This window comes from Chroicocephalus ridibundus, chromosome 2, assembly GCF_963924245.1.
Source record: "Chroicocephalus ridibundus chromosome 2, bChrRid1.1, whole genome shotgun sequence".
Taxonomy (NCBI): Eukaryota; Metazoa; Chordata; class Aves; order Charadriiformes; family Laridae; genus Chroicocephalus; species Chroicocephalus ridibundus.
This window is the reverse complement of record NC_086285.1, coordinates 103126872-103151951: the sequence shown is the minus strand read 5'-3', so window position 1 is coordinate 103151951 and position 25080 is coordinate 103126872. Positions and strand designations below refer to the sequence as shown.

General features: G+C 38.4%; 2 protein-coding genes across 9 annotated transcripts in view; both read right to left on the bottom strand.

The window, feature by feature from the left end:
- TEX10 (testis expressed 10) overlaps positions 1-7186 on the bottom strand; it is a 60275-nt gene extending 53089 nt beyond the window's left edge. For 2 of the 4 annotated variants that reach the window (XM_063326360.1, XM_063326363.1), the window contains exons 1-4: positions 7090-7186; positions 6524-6651; positions 2451-2639; positions 934-1640 (exon numbers count right to left, since the gene is read on the bottom strand). In XM_063326360.1, coding sequence (XP_063182430.1) covers positions 934-1640; positions 2451-2630 — 887 coding nt within the window. In that variant the 5' untranslated portion in view covers positions 2631-2639; positions 6524-6651; positions 7090-7186. Of the gene's footprint in view, positions 1-933; positions 1641-2450; positions 2640-6234; positions 6324-6425; positions 6652-7089 lie in introns of all 4 variants that reach the window. The other 2 variants (XM_063326362.1, XM_063326361.1) reach the window with 2 other exon arrangements.
- Positions 7187-7960: 774 nt separating this feature from the next.
- The window catches only part of LOC134511810 (uncharacterized), a 26120-nt gene continuing 9000 nt past the window's right edge, over positions 7961-25080 (bottom strand). For 2 of the 5 annotated variants that reach the window (XM_063326347.1, XM_063326346.1), the window contains exons 9-18: positions 24130-24172; positions 22557-22676; positions 21630-21744; positions 19801-19846; positions 19416-19475; positions 17240-17347; positions 15444-15540; positions 14239-14439; positions 10943-11063; positions 8871-9897 (exon numbers count right to left, since the gene is read on the bottom strand). In XM_063326347.1, the coding sequence (XP_063182417.1) occupies positions 10984-11063; positions 14239-14439; positions 15444-15540; positions 17240-17347; positions 19416-19475; positions 19801-19846; positions 21630-21744; positions 22557-22676; positions 24130-24172 (870 nt within the window). In that variant the 3' untranslated portion in view covers positions 8871-9897; positions 10943-10983. The other 3 variants (XR_010069983.1, XR_010069984.1, XM_063326348.1) reach the window with 3 other exon arrangements.

Here is a 25080-nt window from a genome sequence, read left to right as displayed (position 1 = left end):
GAAGTGCTGTGTAACAGCTCAACAGTTTCCACTTTTAAGGTCGTCATTCCAGGTCTCCTACCAGCAGGTATGTAACATCAATAGTGATGCACATCCGTGAGGATGCCAATGTTTAAAAGGTACCATGAAGTGGGGTGGGAGATTCCCCTCTAGTTTGAGGAGTGGGTGAATCAGAAAGGAGGAAGAGAAATAAAGACGGTTAGTTATTTTTCCTTTAACCTCAGCTCACATCTATTTTGAGTACTACTAAAAAACACACAAACCTTTCTGTAACTAAGCACACTATAATTTCTTCCATATTCATCAGCATGTCTCAGGTGAGATGTCTTTTATCCATAGCAAAGATATAAACCGGTGAATTGACTGAAAATATCTAGAATTGGAAACTCAGGAGAACTTCATACAGCAAGACACATCTTATCATGCTGTCTTTTTTTTTTTTAAAAGGAGATATATTCAAAGAAAATAGACTCCTAAACTTATGGTAAACTTCTGAAGGTAAAAGCACAAAAATTCAGTAAAACTCATTATCACAGTATAAGAAACAAGCTTATGTTTAATGTAAAGAAATTTGCCTGCCTGCCCCCAGATCTATTTGATAACCTGTAGTTGTCAGTTATTTAACAACCTGTAGTTGTCAGTTCGCATTCAAAAATATGCTAGAGTTGGTCTTTCAAAATTATTACGAATAGCATAAAATAAAGCTTTTATCTGGTAACAGGAAAGTTCACGATATACACAATTATCTGCTGATTATTTCCATATTTTCAAGTCACTGCAGTAAGACTGCACGTTACACTAAATGCCCTAAAATATGGCTAAGGGACAATCCCACAATAAAAATTAAAGTTGTCTTCAACAGCAACAAACCACAGTTGAACATTGTGATCTTACAGATGACATTATTTCCCAAATTAATGAACGTTATCTCACCTCAGTCTAAATGATGAGTTGATCTTTGGTTGTAAGCCACCGTTTTCAAACAGCTGTATACGTTGCTGATTATTTGCATGGACCTTCCAACTTACACATATTGGGTTCCTCACAGAACGAGGGCTATCCTTTTGTTCTTGAAGCCCTTCATCCTCTATTTCACTGGATCCATCTACCACTGCTTGGAGAAACTTCTTGAGCCTGGTAAGTACATTCAGCCTCCACTGCTGAGAAGTTACTCTGCGATTTGGGTTAACAGAGAGCATCCAGGAAAGTTTCTCTCTGCTTTTAAGTCTTTTTGAGAGTTGCTGGTGAGAAATAAGCTCTACAAAATTCTTCAACAATATAATGCTGCGGTCTGTGAGAAGAGCTGGGTATGCTTCCAATAAAACGTCCAAGACTTTTAATGAATCTTCCTGAATCCCCTCACTGATATGAGTCATGGCACTGGAGAGATGGGCACTTACCAAAGGAAAAAATGGAGCAATCTGTTCCGCTCTTATTTTTGAAGCCAAGAATTGCAGCAGGTGAACAGCTGCTCCTCTGACACCAGAATCTTTGTCTGTAAACACAGCTGCAACCTCACTTATTATGTTTGAAAGGTGTGCATCAATTACAAATGGATACTGAGACAGAAGATCTTTGAGCCCAAGAAGTGCATTATGCTTAATCCCAGGACTATAGTGATGCATCTGTGAAAGCAGATCCTACAAGAAAAGAAACATATGTACTTGCCATCATTATTACTTTGGGTTCTTTGAACTTCTCCACCTATTTCCAGTACATTTTTCTTAAACGCTCAGAAATACGGCATCTATTCTTATGATGTACTGCTGTTCATAACAGCATAATATGTTCAGAACAAATACAGTATCAGTTTAAATCATAACAATGAACAAAACATCAAAATTCAATAACAGTAAAAACAAGATACCATGACTTGTCCTTCAGGTAACTAGATACGCCTCACTTTTAAGTTTCTGCACAACCCTACTGACTTAGCAGAGGGATGACCAAAAATAAGTCCACTCACATTCACTATCTAAAGTAGAACTATGAAACCTTAAGCTCAACAGCTTTCTTCAGTTTAAGCAGAGAGCTGAAAGAGATAGAAAACGATGCAAAGGAAGGAAAGCAGAACCACCACCCAAAGAAATGCAAAATTTTTTTAAAAACATCATCTCAGGAAGTCTACATTTTAAAACCCTGTCCTTAAGTCACGATCCAAAAATTTCAAAAACAAAATGTTAATCCCCGATACATAATTCAGTGTGCAACTGTAGTTTTTGCACTGATGAAAACCTTTCCCTTAGTCCAGCAATTGAGCCATTAAATTAAAGGGTGAACTTATTGTCAAGGACAAAGAGGCTGTATTCAGATACTCTGATGAGTTTTTTTTAAGGTAGGGTTTTTTTTTAAAAAAAATAATCTTTTTTCCTAAACTCTAGTAAACATAGTAAACCTAGATAAATGACAAGTAATTTTCTGTCATTTCAGGATGTAATACCACAGCATACCTTTATGTTAAGTTTTCTATTTTGCGTAGGAAGCACTCCATCTTCTTTAAGCTGCTCAGGAATTTGTATGGCCTTTGTTTTGAAGGTAGTATCAGTTGCATTCTCTAGTTTAGGCTTTTTTTTCCCAACTTTTAATTTCACTTTCTGGAAATCTTCTTGATGTTTCCTTTTTTTAGTCATTCTGATTCTCTGCAAAAAGATATTCAGAATTTTAATTTGATTAAACACACTACAAACAAATATTCTTTTCCACCAAAGAGCAGCAACTTCATAACGAAGGCTACTGGTTTTATACTTTTTCCTATGCATAAACTAGCATCCGCTCTGAGAAAAGATGCTAGGCTAAACAGACATGCAGACTGATCCAGTACAGCTGTTCTAGCATCCAGAAAACATTCTGCTGCTGCTTTGATTGTCTTTGCTCCGAGAACAACTTTATTGAAAAAGATCACTTAAGTATTTGCATCTTCCAGTGCTTTATTGGAATAAGTTGCGGGGTTTGTTTTGTTCTAAAAAGTTCCTGCCAACAAGCAACCTTTTACATAGCTGACTCCTGTCAAGCCAGAAGAGCTCAGTGAACTGTCTCATTTAATTTGTACATTATTTACTTTGCTGGTTTTGGCTAGGGTAGAGGCCTCAGTTTGCTTTCCCTTTGAGGGGCATCCAGTACACTTGGAATCAACTGCCCCAGGGATGGATACTGTCCTGGTTTCAGCTGGGATAGTTAATTTTCTTCCTAGTAGCTGCTGTGTTTTGGATTTAGTATGAGAATAATGTTGATAACATATTTCGTTTGTGGTTTTGATAAGTAATTCTTTTATTAAGCCAAGGACTTTTTCAGCTTCCCATAGAAGCTGAGAGGGAGCACAGACAGGACCAGCTGGCCAAAGGAATACTCCATACCAGAAACTTCATGCTAAGTATATAAACAGGAGTTGACCGGGGGGTTGGGAATCTGTGATCACTGCTCAGGATGGGCTGGGCAATCGATCACTGGGTGGTGAGCAACTGTACTGCCATCACTTATTTTGGATATTCTTTTACCATTATTATTATAATAATTTTCTCTTCCATTACTGTTCTGTTAAACTGTCTTTATCTCAACAAAAACCCAGACTGCCGTGGTTTAACCCCAGCCAGCAACTAAGCACCAGATAGCCACTCGCTCACTCCCCCACCATGGGATGGGAGACAGAATTGGAAAGCTACAAGTGAGAAAAAACTCATGGGCTGAGATAAAGACAGTTTAATAAGCAAAACAAAAGCTGCATACACAAGCAAAACAAGGAATTCATTCACTGCTTCCCATCGTCAGACAGGTGTTCAGCCATCTCCAGGAAAGCAAGGGTCCATCACACAGGTCCATCACACGTAACTGTTACTTAGGAAGACAAACACCATCACTCCAAACATCCCCCAGCTTTATCTGCTGAGCATGATACCATGAGATATGGAATATCCCTCTGGTCAGTTGGGGTCAGCTGTCCCAGCTGTGTTTCCTCCCAGCTTCTTGTGCACCCTCAGCCCACTCACTGGTGGGGAGGTGTGAGGAGCAGAAAAGGCCTTGACTCTGTGTAAGCCCTGCTCAGCAGTAACCAAAACATCACTGTGTTATCAACGCTGTGTCCATCACAAATCCAAAACATGTCCCCATACTAGCTGCTATGAAGAAAATTATCCCAGCCAATGTACCAACTTCATCATTAATAGCACAGTCTGCACAAGCAAAATCATGCGTTTAATCAGGCCTTCACTAGTAACAGCAGCATACAAAAATCTAAGAAAACTTCCACTACAAGCTAAAAAGTCCAGTCCGTGCATTTAAAAACAATAGCTAGAAAGAACAAGGAGGAAAAAAAAAAAAAGACATTAAACGGGCACATATAAAGTAAAAAAAAGACTGAAAAATTAAGTCATATCTAATAAGGCATAAGAAACAAGGTAGCATGAATAGCTATACTTACAAGTCAGTCATACAGACATACTAGAACAGACGTGCAATAATCAAAACAAACTAAAATGCATTCTTCAGTTTCTGAACGACCTTTGATATGTCTATCCTGATAAAAGTACTCTTAACTCTACCAGGTAAAAAAAAACAACCTCCAAAAAACCCCAAACACTACACCACAGGTTCCTTTATTTAATCTGCCTTCCTTCTGTCTCCGTACCTCTGAATTCATTCATAAAAAACTCCAGAAGCTGATGTCACAACACTCAGCATCACATACAAATTGTGCCTAGATTTCTGTTAATTAAGGCCATGAATCCACAGTCTGATGACTCCTAGAAGTGATTGTAAAAATTACTTACAATTTAAAAGGCGGAAGGGAGAGACAAGCACAAAGCCATTATCATGTTGGGGTTTAACATCTCACAACTTTCTATAACAGGTAATTTATAGAGCTGGTAATCTGAATACTTCCAGATGTCACTGTATGCAGTATGTATATTCAGCTTTAAAGGTCTGTGCTGTCAGGTACACAAACTTTTTGTTTCTTCTTAATATCTGAATTATACCGAAAAAAGTTGTGAACACAACATTCATATTTTAAAGATCAATAAAAACAAATTAAAAAGAAAATAACTGACTAAACCCAGAAATTTTTAAATAAAATATCCAAACAGTGATTCTTTTATGGTGGATACGATCATCATTCACTCTGGAAAATAAAATCCTATAGCTGATTTTCCCAGTGGACTTTGACCTGTAAATTTGTGCTGTATTACAGAATTTTGTATACACATCATCAGGATAATCATTAAGGAACGTTTTAAATACCTTTTAATTTTTTATTCTTTTAAAACCAACGTAGCTGATTATACAAACATCTGACTACAACTTAATTTCTGCTTTTCACATGCTTAGCTTAACACAGCTATATGCAAGACCATTTAACTGACGTGAAATTTAGCCTAAGTAACCTATCAACTGAAAAGGCTTCAAAAAAGCTTGGGGTTTAGTGCCAAAATAAAAAGGTCGTTTGACATCCAAGTATAATAACAAAGGTTTTATAAGCTTTTGATTTTTACCATATGCATCTTTTAGGAAAGAATGACAAGATTTTCACTACTTGATGCAAGACATCTAGAAATAGCTAGAAGCTTTTGACATGACTGTTATTTCCACTTACAAAGCTTGCTTTAATAGAGATATTTAAGAAGACTCACTCTACAAAACGGAATGTTTGGCTTCCAATTAGTATTAAAAACTTTACAATACGGGTGTGCACACACCTGAACAAAGTCAACTAAGTTATTTTAAAGGAGGAGACTTATAAAATATACTTTCTCCTACCAAAACAAAGCAGCACAGTTTACCTTGCACTGCATGTTTTGGAAATAATTTACTGGAAATCTAAACATATCCGTTTCCAATTCATATTTACCGCGCAAAATCAGAGATAAAATGATTACAAAACCAAAGCCGTGAAAACACCACAGTGTCTACGTAATACGACATTAAGAAAAATTGTATACAGCTTATGAAGTTATGTAAATATTTTAATGAAACTCCTTGCTGAAACAACTGTTTGCCTTTTGACTTCAACCATATTTTCAGTTGGCCCTCCTCCAACAGGACCGAGCTAAGTGCACCTAACAGTTTCTGCACTAACGTAGTTTTACAAGCCAAAACATTAAAATAACCTCAAATCGATAGTAGCTTCCTTTAACGTAAAGCTGTACACAGCACTTTTCAGAAGCTTCTCCCAAGCGCCGTTCAGTCACCCTTGCGTCAGGTTCAGGGAAACATGAGGGCAGCCAAAAAGCGCGCCTGCTTCACCTGTGATTTGTTCCCTCGCAGCTTTGAGGCGGTATCCTCAGGGAATCTCGCCACCAGCACGTTTACAAGCTCAAGCGATCAGGAAAATCCTGAGGAACCAGAATGCAAGGTACGTGCCCTGACTCCTCTCGCACGATAAAGATTCCCACCTGGGCGAGCTCTCCTCTCTCCCAGCGAAGGGCAGTACTTACTCGCAATTAACTCTCTGCGGCTCCCGCGCCGGACAGCGCATCCCCCGTCACCACAAAACCTAATCACCACAGACCGCCCCGCGCCGCAAACAGCGTACCGAAGCCAAAGCGCTGCCCAGGCGACGGCGGCGGCTCCTCCCGCAGGTCTAGGCCGTTAAACCACCTTCCTCACCGTCCCGGGACATCTTTCCGCTTCTTCCCCAAGAGCCGCTCCGCTCCAGTCGCTCTACGAGGCGTTTAAATAAAGCGCGTTAGTGCCCGCCCGCTGTCGGGGCTCCCGGCGGGGAGGCCGCGAGTTCGGCTCCCCGGAGCCCCCTCAGCAGACCGGGGAACCGAGCCGGGGCTCCGCCGGCGAGGCGGGAGCAGCGGCTGAGGGAAGCCGCCCGTAGGGAGGGAGGTGAGGCGGGGCAGGGGCGGCGGACGACGCCCGCTGCCCGGGGGGAGGCGAGGCCGCCGGTTTCCCGGGACCGCTCACGCTTTCCCGCCGCCCTGCGCAGGAGCGTGCGGGAAGGGGGTGGGTGGGTCACACAAAAGGCGGCCGTTAGCGCGGGGCAGGGCGAGCCCGCCAGACGCACCCGCGGGCCAGGCTGGGCGCCTCCTCCTCTTCCTCCTCCCCCCGCCCGGTAACGGCGGTACCGGCCGAGCCCCGCGCGCGGCCACTCACCAACCACGCGGCAGCGCGAGCCCCCTTCCGCCCCCGAGAACCTGCCCGGAAACGGCCGCCCACGTGAGGGGCCGCCACCAGCGAGCGCCCCCACCACCGCCACTCCCCCCCGCCGGAAGGAGAGCGCTTCCGGCCCGCTCCGCACGGACCGGGGCCAGGGCGCCACCTGCAGGAGCGGCGGGAACGGGGACATCCTGCAGCTGCGGGAGACCAGCGCAAAGGTTTTTATTCGTTCCCCCGAAGGGCGGTGCACTCTCGAGTGCCGTTCGAATGAGGGGTGACAGGAGCTGTGCCCCTTTTCTACGGTAAAACCATGGAATGGTTCGGGTTGGAAGGGACCTTAAAGATCATCTAGTTCCAAGCCCCTGCCATGGGCAGGGACACCTCCCACTGCTCAAAGCCCCATCCAGCCTGGCCTTGAACACAGCTTCTCTGGGCAACCTGTTCCAGTGCCTCACCACCCTCACAGTAAAGAATTTCTTCCTCATATCTAATGTAAATCTTCCCTCTTTCAGTTTAAAACCGTTACCCCTCACCCTATCACTACACTCCCTGATAAAGAACCCCTCCCCATCTTTCCTGTAAGCCCCCTTTAGGTACTGTAAGGCTGCTGTAAGGTCTCCCTGGACCCTCGTCTTCTCCAGGCTGAACAACCCCAACTCTCTCAGCCTGTCCTCATAGGAGAGGTGCTCCAGCCCTCTGATCATCTTCACGGATGTTCTTTGTGGGCAATGTGTTAAACAAAGCAAACAATCTTTGTTTTTTTATACATACAGTAGAGCAGTTTGTTGTTGAACAGGTAGGCCATGACAGCTGCAGTTTTTTTTCTTATGCCAACATCGTAAGAGACTCAGAGATATACTTTGCAGCCCGACAAAGTTTCTAGATGGAGGGAGATGCTTTTGCAGCAGGGGGTTCAAGTAATTGTGAGGTGAGCTCCAGGTCTCACTCAGCCTCTCTCTCCTTGGGTCCCATCAGGAGGTCCTGCCTCAACACATCAGCCAGTAGATCAATTCAGTCAGACCACAGAAGTAATTACACCGCACTACTTTGATATGAAGCAGCATGGATGACTGCTAAAAGTTCAGTAGCACTTTTTAAGATGTCAGCATCCCATCACAGGAGGCATTACATCATTTTAATTACTGGAATCAGAGGTGTCTTGGCTCAGGCTCCTCACTTGGAGTAACAGGATCGCCTTCATGCCTTCTTTGAGCCCAGCTACTTTAGCTCTTGATTTGTATCTCATTTGCTCCTATAAGAATGCATTAATAATAACAAATACCAAGATTTGTGTTTATAGACTTAGAAAACATTTAGAAGAGATCACAATTTTTGGTGAAGGCAATGCAGAGTCAGTGTTATCATTTCACATGCAGTATCAGACCATTGGGCACGCTGTACAATCAAATTGACAGTATGGCGGCTTGCTGCTTCAAAGGGGGTAATGAATTCCTCAGGCAGAAGGACAGGGCCCAGTCCTAGAAGACGCAGGAAGCAACACAAGAGGAAGATGTTTCTACAGCTGCCTAGAACAGAGATCATCACAGCTGACATCAGACAGTAACTCTTCTGTTGCACATTCAGAACTTTTCATTTCCTACCAAGTCACTTCTGAAAGCCCTTTTCCTTTCCACTCTCTGCCTTCTAAGAGGAGTAAAGTTCTGCATTTTTTGTTAGAGATCAATTCCTCTTGCTTAAGTTTTAATTCTATTAATTCTCCAGTTGTCTGCTTTGCTGTTACTATGAGGAAAAAAAAAAATCAAAGTGTATAATATTAAATACAGTCAGCAACATCATTTAAAAGCATAATTAGGAAAGAAAATGTTTTTTTCCTTACTTTGCAATGCTGGCACAAGATATTATTTCTTAAAAACCGTTTTGCAACAAACAAAATTTTCCATTAGCATAAGAATATACCAAGCCATCACAAAACACAGGCAGATAACAAGAAGAAAATAACGTAGTTTTTTTGCAGCCTCTATTTGCACCAGAAAAAAAGAAAGTTTCAAGAGGAAAATAGTAGTATAACTGAACAGACAATGCTAGACTGTTATCAAAAAACACTTCCAGAAGCATACGCTTTATGATTTTTGTGCAGTTCAGTTTTCTCAGCTGTCTTTGAGAAGTGCAGCAGCACTCTGCAGCATACCATTCAAACCATTTTATCACTGTGTTATAGGTTCAGGCATCTTTCCAGCATGGTCCCCCTGCACCCACCGAAAAAAAAATAATAATACTCAAATCTAAGTAATTTCAACTTAATTTTATTTCCACTAGGAATGATTCCACAGTAAGAGAAAAAAGAAGCTGTCCCAGAGATGGCCACTTACAACAGCTGAACATTCTGATTTTATTATTTTAATTGATAGAATGTTCTGCACTTTGAAAGCAAACAAACAAAAAGATGTTTCTATTTTTATTTTCTGTATTACAGGAACAGAATTCAGAATTTCATATCAACCAAAAGATGTTTTTTACGGATCAAGTTAATCTTCACTAAGCAGGCATTAACATTGTCCCTATTACAGAGTAAATGAGCTGTAAGAGCTCTGGTTCCGTCTCTGCTTCTGACAAGAACATATTTAGAGACGCTGTAGAAATTCTTCACAATTTCTTTAAAGCAGCGGTTTGTATTTTAATTTCTTTAACAGTCATTGAACTGATTTCATTCCCATGTCTGTTCATAGGACAAAACTAACCAATTTTGTTGCTGCTTTCTTTGTTACCTTATTTTTATGGCGTCTTGCATTCCACGATATGAAGATGTGAAACTATTAGGACGAGGATTCTCAATTCCATCCAGATCTCCAAAAAAAAAAAAAAAAAAAATTATGTTAACATTAAAAGGTTCTTCTACCATCTGGCCCCAGCATGTCTATATTATACCAGCATTTGGCTGCAAAGCTGAAGAGCTTTAATTAGAACCACTGAATGCTACCCAACATCACAAGCAGGAAGCAAATTTTAATTACACAATTTAATTTAAAAAAAATATTTTTTTTCCTGAACATACTAACTTATAACCACCCAAAACATTTTTCATCATCCTACAGAAGTAGTAGTCATTAATATGTAGACTTTACATTCAGCCAAAACCAGTTACTACTTTAGTTGGAAAAAAGTTCATGTTAAAAGAGCCTGAACTGAAGGACAGTATGAGCCACGTTTCATTACATTCTCCTACTGGTGGGATAAGAGAAGATCCTTTCCTTACCGCATCAGTGCCTCCTAACCATAGTCTGCATAGATCTCTTGGGACATATCGCTGAGTTTGGAAGCACAGCAAACCTCTACTGACTTTGCTAAAGCTTCCAATTATTGGTTATAATCCAGGCACTTCGCAACTCAGAACTAGACTGACAGCACTGACTTTTTATTATTATTTTTAATTGTTATTTAAAAAAAAATATGTGGAGACCTATTCATAATCCTTATATGGGAGGGGATTTTTTGATTACAAAAGCTTTTGAATCAGGCCGAGCAGCCACATGGAATAACTTCTGAGTATTTGTTGTAGGATGAATTTGTACTGCTGACTGCAGTAGTTCGTTCCGCTGATAACTCTTTGTAAAAGAGCCAATGATAAGAAAAGATCAGACTGTCAATGTACAGTATTTAATGACAGCAAGAAGAATAAATTACCTGGTTTAAAAGTATGTTTTAACATGGAAAGAAAGAAGATAAGCTTTACAACCTTTCCACAAATATCGAAATTTTGGCTAATTGGAGAAATAAATAACAAGAATATAAAAAACAAGTTCTTAATTAAAATAACACTGTACAAAATTTGAACATAACAAAATCCACTACACTGAGTTCATGTTAAGTAAAACAACAATCTCAAACTTACAGAAAGTAAACATCACTATATTAACTCTATTAACTACCACGTCACTGTGTGCTGCCATTGCTTGGTCTTCTCAGAGTCCCGCTTTCAGTCAGGATCCTTATAACATTCGGAATATCAATTCCTTAGTTAAAGGCAAACAAACAAACACACAAACAAAATAAGTGGTTTGATGATAAAGTACATTTAAAAGCACAAGTTATACTGAAACATTTAGATGCTGACATGAGTTTGGATGTTTCTTATTCAATGGAAAATACCACAACCATTAACTGTCAGAATGTGCCTGGAAACTGTAACTGTATATTGCTATGAACAGCTGTACTGGTTCAGTTAAAGGTTCTGTCTTACCCCTCTACTCTGCCTCCAACTTTCAAAAATCTGCAGCTGATGATCAGAAAAGCATGACCAGAAGTGCTTGATTTTATCACTGTAACAATAAGTCAAAGCGTCCTCTTCTGAATACGAGCAAGAAAGCCATATTACTTCGATGGAACTAATGCCCATGACTTTAGGAGGGGGAGAGGAGAAGTAGAAGAAACACACGGACAGTCTAAGTGGTAATAATAAGCACTCAGCACCCATAACCAAATGTTAAGGAAAAAGTAAGAGCAGGGCAAGTGTGCCTGATGTGTGGTGGTGTGTGGGAATACCATGTTCTCCCAATCTCAGATCATCTTCAGCTCAGGAAACGTTCCAAGTCTGATATGGCAAATATTTCAGTAGCCCTGTTCCAAACACTTGCCTGGCCTGGCCCAGACCGCAAAGGGTATTTTTGTAGCCACAGTATTTTTGTAGCCACAGTATCCTTTTGCTAGGAGTTCCATAGATCATCCACCTACTACTGCATGAAGACCCATCTCTTTTGTCCATTTTGAAGTTGGACTCCCTTCTCTACTCCAAGTTTATGGATCAAAAGAGATAGGAAATAGTAGAATCCTGTCATCTCCATCCACTCATGATTTTACAGCTCTCTGTTATATCATCTCAGTCCTCTCTTTTCCAGGCCAAAAGGAGCCCTAGCTTTCCATTGCTTCCTATATGGAAGATATTACCATATTCTCTAAACCTTTTGCACCAATGAAGTCCTTTATCTGAAATAAGGGAAACAGAAATATATGTCCTATGCCAGATACAGGCAAAGCAAAAGTTTATGCAATAGCAAAATGATGATTCCCATCTTGCTTTCCATTCTTTCCTTAATTCCTTGTACTCGACATATTCTTCTGACTGACAAGTTGGTACTTCCCCTGATCTGATGAGGAGCTTTTGAAATTCATCAGTCAGCCAACACTTTTAGTTGTTTTAAATAACATCGTATCACAAAAATTTGCCATCCAGATACTTATCCCTTTTTTCCCCAGGTAATTTGTGAAGATACTGAACAGCACTGGTCTTAAGCACTGCACACAGTTCTCTATTGGAACTACTTTTCACTGTAAAAAGTAATTGCCCATTTGCTATCTGTTTATTATTTAAACAATGCAAGGATTTCCCTCTTTTCCCACAGACACTCAGTTCCCTTAAAGGCCTCTGATTATGGTATCTATCTAGCTTCTTGGAATTCCAAACAGACTATATGAACTGGATCATCTTTATCTGACTTCTTTGCTGACCCCTTTCAGACAACTCCAGAAAGCCTGCAAGGAAGGATTTCTTATCCCAAAAGCCACACTTATTCCCCCTCAACTCTAAGCAAATCATATTTTTCCAGATGTCCACTAATTCCTACCTTGTTTCTCTAACCCGTTTCTATTCCGCCTGTCCAATAGAAGCTGTTGGTTTCAAAAATCACCTGGAATCCTGTACTGGTTTTGGCTGGGATGGAGTTAACTTTCTTCACAGCAGCCTGTATGGTGCTGTGTTTTGGATTAGTGGCCAAAACAGTGTTGATAACACACCAGTGTTTTGGCTGTTGCCAAAGGGTGCCTGCACAGCATCAAGGCTTTTTCTTTCCCACACTGCACCCTCACACAGATTAGGCAGGGGATGGGAAAAAGACTAGTAAGGGACACAGCTGGGACAGCTGACCCAAACTGGCCAAAGGGATATTCCATATATCATGCTCAGCAATAAAAACTGCGGAGGCAAGGTGGGGGGGTTGGCTTCTGAGGTGGCCATTGGCTCAGAGACTGGCTGGGTGTCAGTCTGCTTGTGGGAAGTGCTAAGTGATTGTCTCTGCATGACTTGTTCCCCCCCCACCCCTTCACTTCACTTATTAGACTGTCTTTATCCTGACCCATGAGTTTTCTCACTTTTGTTCTTCCTATTCTCTTCCTTGTCAGCTATGGAGCAGAGGGGAGGGGGAGGCAGTGAGAGAGCAGCTGTGTTCAACACAAAACAAAACCTTAAAAAAAGATAAATATACATTTGCCACCCACAAATTTTCAAGTTCCAAAGGAAGCTTTATGGGAGAAATTACTACTATCAATAACTTAGCCGCTTTGTTCTGGAGGTCCCTAGGACCAGGTGATACCCATGGAAGAGTTAAAACCATGAAAGCAGCAAATTGGTTTTTGTTGTCAATTTGTTACAGAACTTCCATTCTGAACAGATACTCTGCCCAGTTGTGTGCGTACACACATACCCAAGGAAAGGTTATGGCACAGCCTGCAGTCTCTCCTGTTTCTTCCACAGTGAGCACTCAGGCAAAGAGTATCTTAAGCTCCTCTACAATGTACTCAATCTTCAGTGTTCTTTTTTTACCCTGATGATCCTAAACACACTCTGAGAAGCTTAGAATTGTACACAGGAAGCTTCTGAAGAAAGGGCAGCAGTTGACTGGAGATATGGGAAGGTTTAGTAGCTGAAAATTATTAAAAACTGTAAGAAAAAGAAAGACTACTTATCTCTGATTCATTATTATTTCTATGTTACTGTGCAAGCACGGTTCCTTCAGGAATCAGTAAGTAAAAATTTCTTTGCTGTTGGCATTCCCAAAGCCAGTGTTTCATTGGTTATATCACAGACAAGAGACTCTGCTCTTTTTCTAATAAAAATATGCTTGGTTTTAGTTAACTATTTCTCACCATGTAAATGTTACTATGCACAAATGAGAAAAGAATTTTAAAAGAAATTCAGCAATTATTAACACCTTCATGGGAAGGCAGCCATTTTGAACAACCATTCCTAAACTGGATCCTGCAAAAGTTAAAGGGAAAAAAAAAGCCTCTTCAGCCCTCCTTAATACCTTGAAGTTCTTTGACCCATATAGTCCTTAACATTTCACACAGCCAACAAAATTATGTATATTTTTATACGTGTGTTTGTGTGTGTGTATGCATGTATATGTGAATTACCTCTGAAAGCTGGATTTGCTGCTGCTATTTTGTGTAGAGTAGCAGTAACTTCCTCAACATTCATGTTTCTTACACTGTTCAAAAATTCAGCAGTGATGTTGTTCTCATATGCTGTTTCCGAAGACCCAGTTGAAAAGTTTTGAGGTTCATCTTCTTCATTTACTGATAAGGACTGCTTAGCCAATCGGTTGCTCGAATAGTCTTAAAGAGAAATACTGTTTTTCAGTAAGGAAAGAGTCTGAAGAGTCCTCATTTTTCTAAATAGGGCTTTTCAAAACAAGCATTTCTAGTCTGTCACAGCAGCATTGCTGGTGAGGTTCACATCTGACTTTGCTACATTTTCATATAACTGAGAGTCGGGAATGCTTTCCATTTACAGAAAATCCTGGAGAAACAAGGGTTGAGAGGTGGGTGAAAGCTATTTCCATTATGCTTACAAAAAGGAACCAGAAATTCAAAGTCTCGTATATTATAAGTCATTGCAATTTTTGTTATTAGCATTGTATCAATTGAGGTTTTCAAAAGAAAAAAAAAGAAAATTGACATTGCACGGAAAAAAATAATAATAAAATCATACAAGCTACCTTCACTAGTATTCTGGGTATTTTGCTTCTCCAAGCATATGGTTGAACTTCCTATGCTTGAGAAAAATAACCATTTATTTATATCAAGAAGGAAATGACCTCAAAGAAATCCAAGATTCTTTGGTAAAATGAATTAGAAGTACTGAGGCCAAATAGCTGCAATATTCGGGTATTAAACAGAATTATCCATCCTATACAACATGTTTCCACTAACATCTTGATTGGACTAGACCTGCACTAATCCTCTTCTCCACCAAGAAGGGAAAGAAATGCGGGGGGGGGGGGAGGGAAGGGAAGGCAGAGTTAAACTTTGAAAGAAACTCCTTAGAAACCGTTGCCTGTGGGCAGAAGAAAGTCAGAGTTGATACTAATTCAATTCCTCCCCAAATCCTACAGTTAAGTAGGATGAATGTTTTTGAATAGTCTGCCCTTTCTAACATTTATAGAGGATGAAAAAAAAAAAAAACCAAAACCAAAACTATTAATTTATGCTACTTGACCTTGGCTTTATTGTCTCTTAAGCTCTGCTTTTAGAAAAGCAGGAAAAAAAGGCTTACTAAAATTTATGTAAAGTTCAGTATTAAGATTAAAGCGCATTCAAGATTGGAAAGCTAACATTACCAGTATCAGAGTCACTAATATCTGCTGAAGTCAGGTCAGACTGTTCTGTGGAATATTCCAATGCTGCTTCTCCATTATATTCAGCGTCTAAGAGGTCCTACAAGTTTGACAAAAGTTGCATTCAGAATTTCACCAAGACAACCTCTTGAAATTTCAAACTGCTACATTTTTGATGATCACAAACCAAATAAAAGACCAGTATTTCTGCTACCAAATCTGAAAAATCAAGTATTTTTTGAAAATCATGCAGCTGGTAATGAACTTCTATGTATGTTTACACTGCTCGTGGTATCTCTCTCCGTCTGAAAAAGCACTTTATTAGGCCAAGAAATGATACTTACAGAGCCTAATTCTCAGCCTGTCAGGTCTAAAAAGGAAGCATTTTACACTCGAAATAAAAGATTTAGTTAAAAATTACCGATTGAAAGATCACAGTTTAGAATACTAAAAAACCCTAATGTGGGAAAACATTCTGTTTTTCTAAAACTAGTAGGTTAAACGTTACTTCAGTTAGAACTTTATTTTCTTGGTGACATGTCAGATTTTGCCTTCTTTCCATATGAATAAAACAACAAAATCCTATATGGGAAAACCCAGCAGGAATAAGGTGAGAGTAAGCTTAATGAGGAAGTTAAAAGCAATAAATAATTAATGAGAACTACAGGCATGGAATTTTATCATGGAGAAGTACTGCATTTGGGGCATAAGGAAAGCAATAGAGGGAGGACGGAATATAGGCGACAAAGATAAACTTTATTATAAAGTCCTGAATTAAGAAGGGCTTTTTGAGAACAGAAGAAAAAAACAAAACAAAACTTCTTTTCTTGAAGTGTCACCTCTGTGATTCTCTCCAGCTTGTTGGCTGCTACTTACCCTCGTTGGCATTCTCCACTTAAGCTCACCCTTTAAATAAAAAAGTAGTTAAGTAGCTGCTGTAGTAGGAGTAGGTGTTGTGGTGAACAACACCGTTCAGCACTGACAAATCTGCAAGAAATGCTGGGAGGGATAAGGAATAATGTTTCCTATGGCAAAAATGTTGAATAGATCACCAACAAGAGGAAAGTTCCTACCATCCCTGTTGACAATGGGTGAATGAACAAGAAGTCATTCCAAGCATGGAAACTGTGGAGATTATGGTATAATGGAATGTAAACTGGAGGTGTAGGGAATGCAAGCCGCAGCAGCCTCAAAGAAGTACTCAAACCACCTCCATACTATGCCTATGTAAAGACAAGTCAGTCAAAAGTAATAGCAGAGAGGGGGAAAACTGGGTTTCTAACAGTGGAGGAAGAAAAGGACCTCAGAGGGAACAGTCCAAAGAGCAGGACCAAAAGTTGTATGAGAAAGAAAACTGGTGTCAATAATGCTTGATTACATGGTGAATGAGTGAAGGCCGGGAACAGAAATGAGATCTAGAACAAGAGTGTCAGGGAGGTCAGCGGAGATGAAAAAAGCTGAAGTTAGAATTGAAAAGGGGCAAAAATAGCAGAAAATCTTGTATGTAAGGAAAAGCATGGGAAATAAGAGGCAAGATGATTTTTAGCTTCTATTAAAAAAAAAAAGCGCAAGTACCTTTGAACAGAACGTACTAAGACTCCTCAACAGAAAAGCTCTAAGTTTACCTTATGATCACTACAAAAACTCAAGTATATATATATATATATAGTATATATATAGGTAAAACTTACAATCTGGTCTTCACAGCAATTTTGTTTAATTAAACTGTAATAATAAAAATGCATATTCACAGCGATCTACAGATTTCTAGAACAAAAACATAACAAAATCTACATTACTTTGTTTGATGCAGCCTGCTGACGATATTCCACCAGTGCATCTGTAAGAGTCTGTGTAACTTTTAGGATAAATGAAGCATCATCTTCATTCAGTATCTCAAAACTTTGCTAGGAAAACACAAAACAAAACAACACACAATGTAAAAATTTTCCCTCTGAAGGATTAAAGTATCACCATGTATAAACAAAACCTGCCGGAACCTCATTTTTATGTCTCTATCCATCTGTCACACGTGGCTGAAGTTACAAAGCAAATACAGTTTTTACTTTTAATCCCATAAATGGGGGGTAGGGAGGTGGAATTGAAGAGGAACCTAACAAAAGGAAGCTGCAGGTACCCGATACAGTCCTTTGAAAAGGAACAACCCAAGAACATGCCTGGAAATACATACAGGAAAATGTTTTTCCTTAAGTATTTGGATCTCTTCCCAAGACACCTGCACACAAATGAATGGGTACAACTTCCCTGAGGCAATATACTCATAAACCATTTCTCTAGAAAGTAGCAAAAAGCCAAGACACTACTGAATTTAAAAATATATGCCACCTTGCTTTATACTAACCTTCTTCCTAAAAAGCCTAAGGAAAAAGCAGTCTCTGAAACTCAGAAGCTCTAGTAGGGAGCAAGTTCTAGCGCCAACAGCCCTCACAGAGCGTGCTACATGCGTCATCGTCTTGTCTCTATTAATAAAGTTCTGCTGAAAACACTTCCACTGGGCACAATGTAGCAGAACCGCAGGTCTGTCCTACCAATACAGAGTCTTCTGGATTAGAAACAAAACACCTTTAAACATTCCAGACAATGGAAAAAAGTAATAAAAAACTAGCATTAAGTGCATACGTGACAGAATAACAGGGATTATAGTATATTTTTAACACTATTTACCTCTCCCAGTTTGCACACGGTATACTTAAAGAAGATCTTTTCAAAAACTAGGTGGAAAAAGAAGATTAAACTTGGGCAAGGATATCTCTGCTACCAGGTAATAAAAGAAATATAATTATTTTAATGACAAAGCTGAGCATACGGATTTTCACAATTAAAAAAAAGTATACAGTATGAATAATTATTGAAAAACTGGAATTATTCCATGATATGAACAGCAAGTCCAAAAAAGATACTTGCAAAATTACTTTCCACTACATAAGAAACCTTTTGAATCCAACAACAATAGAAACACAGAATGCAGCTTTTTAAAAAATGACTGTAGATGCTAATATTAAACAATTTTCAAACTTTCCAAAACAGAGCACTGCTCGTACTAAGCAAGAATATGCCTCAAAACAAATTCAAGTTTTATTAGCAAGGTGCAATCTTTACACCTAATAATTCCCTCTTAAAATGGGGAAAAAAGACTTTATGAGAGTCAAAAGTACCTAGATTGACATGCAGTAGCTGAGTCACAGCAACTAATAGTAAAGATTTCTGTACAGTTTGTCACTGAGGCTTTTAATAAAATCACCACTTCTGTATACAAGACCACAAATGTTGTTAATAAATATTGTTGCTAATAAATAACAAGAAGCAAATGCTAGTCTTCCACTTTTATTGATTGTATCTCTGCTGTGAATGTGTACATAATACATATTTTGAACAACTGAACAGCACTCAGGTGTTCTGCCATTACTTTACAAGGGAATAGTTAGGTTTTCTTAGTTTATGGGGGTTTGAGGTTTTTTTGTTGAAGTATACAACTTGTATTTTATTTCTTAAAAATTGTTCCTTTCCTTTCTGCATATCTCAGATATTTTTCTTCATTCTGCTTCCTTCCATTATTGAATTACATCTTTCCAAATTCATCATTTGAAAATGATAGACCAGTTATAAAAGAAAAAAAAATTAAAATGTCATTTTAGTTAAGCATGGAGTTCAGGATTGGAGTTAAGCTACAGTTGAGAAAAATGCATTAATTTTCAATGCAAGTCAGCCCTCTGACAGTAAACCAGTATTTTGAAAAAAAAACCAAAACCCTGTCTAGAAACTTCAGAATGAATATATATATTATAAATTCAGCGATATTAACTTCGTTCTGAATCCTACCTTCTGACAAAATATGTTGCTAGATTAGCAGACTGCCTACATTTTTGCTTTCATGTTACTTGCCACATTTTTAACTTAGTAATTCTGTGTTTCTTTTTTCCAAAATTACATTGCAAAGTAAGATTTAACACTCACCAAATAACCCAACAATTCTTCTTGACTAGTGAATTCTTCAGGATTTGCTGTAAATTCTTGCTGTTTAATATAAAAAAAGTCCAGAGATCTATTATGTGCAGTAATTATAACCAAAACTAAGCAGTAATTATTATATGTTATTCTAGATTCTTGCTCTAATTAAATTCTGTGTGCTTGCATGAAACATGTACATGCATTTTCATTACAAAGTAGGAAAAAACCTTGGTTTTAATAGTTTTGCTTTGTAACTTATAGCTAATTTATTGTCAATAATATTACTAATTTGAATAAGCAAAAGCAAACACCATTACCAAACATATATTAAAGTAATTAGTTCCCCAACTATTTGTAAACTGAAGCAACCCATTAATGGAAAAATATTCACCTCAACTTCCTTCTTTTCTTCCTGCGATTGTTTATTGGTCTCACACCTTAAGGTTAAATAAATAAATAAATAAATAAAACCGTATACAGATGGTTTATCTATCAAAATCTGTAGCCAATCAATAACTCATAATCAGTTTAAATTCCTGACACATTACTACTACAGTAGTTCTAACACACTCTGAAAGGTCACATATTTTATAGGCGCATTCCATCCCTTTGCAAGCCCAGGAACCAGAGATGAGAGTGTCTGGGTTTTTTTAAGTTAACCAAAACCATATGACTGCCAAGCTGAAGCCCTCCTCTTTCTTGAAATCTTTCTTAGGAATCAGAAATATAGTAAAAGCAGATTGTACCTTTAATTTTTAAAAATAAAATAATAATAATGAACTCAAAATAATTTACATCTTTGGATGACTGTGCAGAACTTCACTACAAAGAAATTAGGAGTAATAGAAATTCTCAGACTGAGAATACGTGAGTCATCATTTGTGATCATCATCATGTGGAAACATCATTTGACTGCTTGCTGTGAATGAGAATCTGTTCTCATTCCTTTTAAGAAACTATATATTGAGTTCACATCCCTCAGAAGTCTCACAAAAATGAACAGTAAAGGAACAAGCTGAAGTTGTAATTTAGACACTGACTTCCAGCATCTGGCTGTTCATAGTTATCCAGGATCTCTCTGAACAACTGGATTAAAAGAACAGCATTAAGTGATTTTTCCAAAGGATGCTGTTCTTTAAAGTACAGGATTGTGCAATAAGGATCGGTGTCAGGTAGAAATAGCAGCATTTCCAGATGTGGATATCTGAGCTTTTATTAGTCCCTTATTTTTGCTGTTTTCACAAACTAGTTCACTCCCCGGATTAAGAACTGAAAACTGGTATTTGAAAGCCAGACAAATGAACACCAAGATTCATAAATTTGGAGTTGAATCTGGTTTCAATTAGTCTTTCTCCTTAATGATTGCCCCTTAGAGAGGCAAAATTCCTACAAAAAGATATTTCAGGAACTAGAAAAATTCTCCCTTTACTGGGTAATAGTAAACAAACAAGAGATGTTAGCCATCCATGTCTGGGAAAGATACTACTGGTTTAAAGTTAAGAAACATTCCAAGAAAACGTCATTAGAGCAAAACCAAAGAACTAATTGTTGAAATAAAAAGTTTTATGTTGGGGTTGATGCATGTATATCCCTTATCAAATGCTTTCCTGTGGTTCCTAGTGTTGCACAAAGATGATGGATGTTGGAGATATCCCCCTCACACAAAGGCTGATACTTCAAACTAAACTCACAACACAGTTATTAATAAAGATGTTTACAAACAGCAAGCACAGTTTCACCACTTTAGAACCACACACAATACTTCTTATTGTTCCTCCACGAAATCCTTTGTAAAGATGAACCCCAACTGTTACAGCTATTTACTGATTAACTTCTCCTTCTAAAATCAGTTCATATCAGTCCACCCTAACTGTCTGATGTGAACCCATAACAGAGGGTTTTTTAAACCACGACGGAACGTTCTTTTTGAAGTTGTAATACATGAGGATTATGCCTTAAGGATAACAGAGTTAAATATAAAAGCTAGTTGCATCTAGAGCAAAATCTGAGGTCGCTTCATATACACCAGGTTTTCTGCTGATGAGAGAAGATTACAGCTGAGCACAATCTCAGAAGACAAGCACTTTGCTATCAGAGCATGACTTACTTTCTCACAGCATACTCTATGCACATCAAATATAGACAGTTATCATCTACAACATCTTCCTTTGAGTAAAATTAAAGGGGTTTGGGGGGGGCAATGGATTTTGTTTGTTTTACTTTTCCGAGTTGTTGTCTTTGCTGTTTTCAATAGCCTTATTAGGTTCAATCTTCTCATCTGGTTTTGCCTGTTCTTTCTGACTTTTTTCCTGCTCCTCTTGAACGTTCTTTTCATCTAAAACAATAAAACCAGTATATTTAGTAACGGGTTTCCAATATTTTAATTTAAAAGTATTCTTTGCTTAGATTTTTATTTAAAAATATAACATCAATAAAACCTGAAGATGTAAATAAGGTATCTTGTGAAGAAGTAAAATAAAAACTGAACCTAAAAATCAAATATTTGGTTCAGCCATGAAGCATAAGTTTGTATTTCTGATCAGAAATATTCTGAATGAGAATAATTATAATGTATTTAGACAGAACCCTAATCTCACCTTTGACATTAAGTCTACAACCAAGCAGCAACTTCTAACGTTTTTTCAGTGGCATGGCATTCACTGATTTATATTTAATTCTGGTTTTGTTTTCTAAAAAATATTTGACTAACGCTTATTTTCTATGTCATTCAAAAAAAAAAAATCTATCCAATCTATTTCCTCCTTATTCTTCTTGTGCTCTAACCAAAGTCTGGCAGGCAGCTGTTCCCATTTTTCTTTTCCTGACACCAAAGAACAACTTATAGCCCAAAAAGAATCTGTGCCCTTTCTCCAAAAAATACACATAATAAAAACTTCTAATTATGAATCTTGTCTTGTTTCTGAAGTATCCAGTGACGTTAAGTAAAACTGGACTGTTTTCTCTGCAAACACTAGTATTATTCCTTCCTCTGCCACAGACCCAAAACCCATCCACACACTGCGCAAATTCACCTATAGCAGAAAGTAACTATAGAAGCTACAAATAGGCACATACAGAGTAAATACTTCATGCATTGGTGAAAGTTAAAAAAAAAATTAAAATTAAAAAAAATCATTCTTCTCTTACCTTGAATAGGGTCTGGCATTTTTCCATCCTTATTTTTAGAATCTGTTTTATCGTCATTATTAAGTGACTTATCCACATGCTGAACTTTAGCTTTTGAAGGGCTGTCATCTGCATTAGGATCTAAACAAACATGCTTGAAATGTAGCACAACAGACATTATCTTGATAGAGGAGGGCTCTAAAACTGCACTTCAGTTTCAACTAGCTCTGTTTCTGTGCACTATTAGTTACAAACATTAAGAATAATTTTTTAAGCATTATGATATGACAGCATATTGAATATGAACAACAAATTAATAACAAAGTTTGAAATATTTTATACCCTGGCTACAATTATACACACAGATTTCTTAAAAGATGTAAACATTATAAGTACAGTAGAATGCCACATAGCCAAGTGTAAAATTAGACACATTAACCAAAAGGTTACAGTCAAGAAACTTAATTTGAATAGGATTCGACTTATTTCAAAACACTTTCCTAGATTCAAAATGGGTATCTTTCCTCTTCAGGAGTATGACACTGCTAATATAGATCATTTTTAGCCATTTCCGACAGCTGCATGCAATTGTACTGTCTGTCCATCTGGATGACATGGTACTACAATAAGTTTTAAAAGATTAAATGGAGTGAAGTCTCAAAGATACCATGTTCCTACAATTTTGTGAGTATCAACGGCTAGTAAAACAGAAAGCTTTCTTCCACAGATAGGAGAGGTGCTTCAGCTCTTATGAGGACAGGCTGAGAGAGTTGAGGTTGTTCAGCCTGAAGAGAAGGCTCCGGGGAGACCTTGTAACGGCCTTCCAGTACCTGAAGGGGGCCTACAGGAGACATGGGAAGGGACTCTTTATGAGGGAGTGTAGCAATAGGACAAGGGGTAACGGTTTTAGACTGAAAGAGGGGAAATTTAGATTAAATATTAGGAGGAAATTCTTTACTGCGAGGGTGGTGAGACATGGGAACAGGCTGCCTAGAGAAGTTGTGGAAGCCCCATCCCTGGAAGTGTTCAAGACCAGGCTGGATGGGGCTTTGAGCAACTTGGTCTAGTGGGTAGACATCGGTCTCCATGGCAGGAGGCTGGAACTAGATGATCTTTAAGGTCCCTTCCAACCTAAACCATTCTATGATTCCATGAAAAGCCATAGCTGTGCTTTAAGGATTCTGTCTGGCTTTCTGGACTGCAAATTAAACACACGCATGGAGCTCCAACCTGCTGCTTTTGCTCAGTTTACCAAAATGCTCGTGAGTAGATGGCACTGAAGAGACCACAGCAGTTACCAGGTAAATAGAAATCATAGGTAAAGGATCCTGGGAAGGGAGGGGGACTGGGATGGAAAGAGGGAGAGAGAACAAAGCCATATAAAACACTTCTCTCTATTTATGTTGCCCATGGAAGAGCTTGTTCATCTATCAAATTTTCAATATAAACCATACAAAATGCAGCTTCGTACATAAGAACACACGACAATTATTGACAAAATTTTTCAACTTGCCCTTATGTCAAGATGATTTAGATCAAAGGGAGTACACCCAAATTAGAAATGTACACTTTACATCCCACTTAGCACACTTACATTCTTGCCATCTCCTCCTCATTATTGGAGCACCTGTAACAACCTAAAAATAAAACCCATTTATGTTAGCTATTTTGTGGATAAAATTTCATAGGTATTTCAGAGTTAAATATTTATTTTTTTTAAGGATATATGACCAGTAGTGTTAAACACATACGTGTAAATCCCTGAATGGATATTCAAAGTCAGTAAGTCAGTTACTTGGACAGCCATTTACCACAATTAAATTTTTATTAGAGCTAAAAAAATAATCAAATAGCTGGTTTCAGAAAATATAGCAGTAAAATTAAACCAGGTTATGCACGCTCTATTTAAAAGTTCCTTAAATCAAGAATGGATTTGCGATAGGTGTAGTGAAACTTTCTAGAAGAACAGTCTACAAAATATAGATGGAATTAATTATTTCTATATCCATGAACATAAATCTCAAGTAAAGTACACAGTCTTGAGTCAGGAAGAAATCTGAATTAAGTCGAAAGAAAAGTTGCTGCCAATAGTCAGCTTTGTTTCTCTTTTTAAACAGAGGTTAAAAATGAAGGATACGCAGAGAGAATGAGCTTGATGATATGAAACCTCTCCTTTTTACAGCATTCGTTCTAGAAGGAAGTCTTGATCTTCCAATATTCCCATACCTTTTTTTAATCAAAAAGAGTAGGATCTCATCCTACAGGCTCCCATCCTTGAGCCTAGTATCACACAGAAGCAAACACGGGTCTTTTTTCAGATTGGCAGGAACTTAAGCACAGTAACATTGTGAACTCCACTTTGAAACCAGACATAGCCTATGCACATTAAGTAGCACTAGCAAGAGACCCTGCCAGGAAACACTGCTTAACAAGTAGGATGTTGACAGACATTGAAATTGATAGAGAAAACAAATTTAATGTATACCATAAAGAACACTAAGCACCTAAGTAAGCTTGTCATGAATCACAGTGGTAAGGTACACCT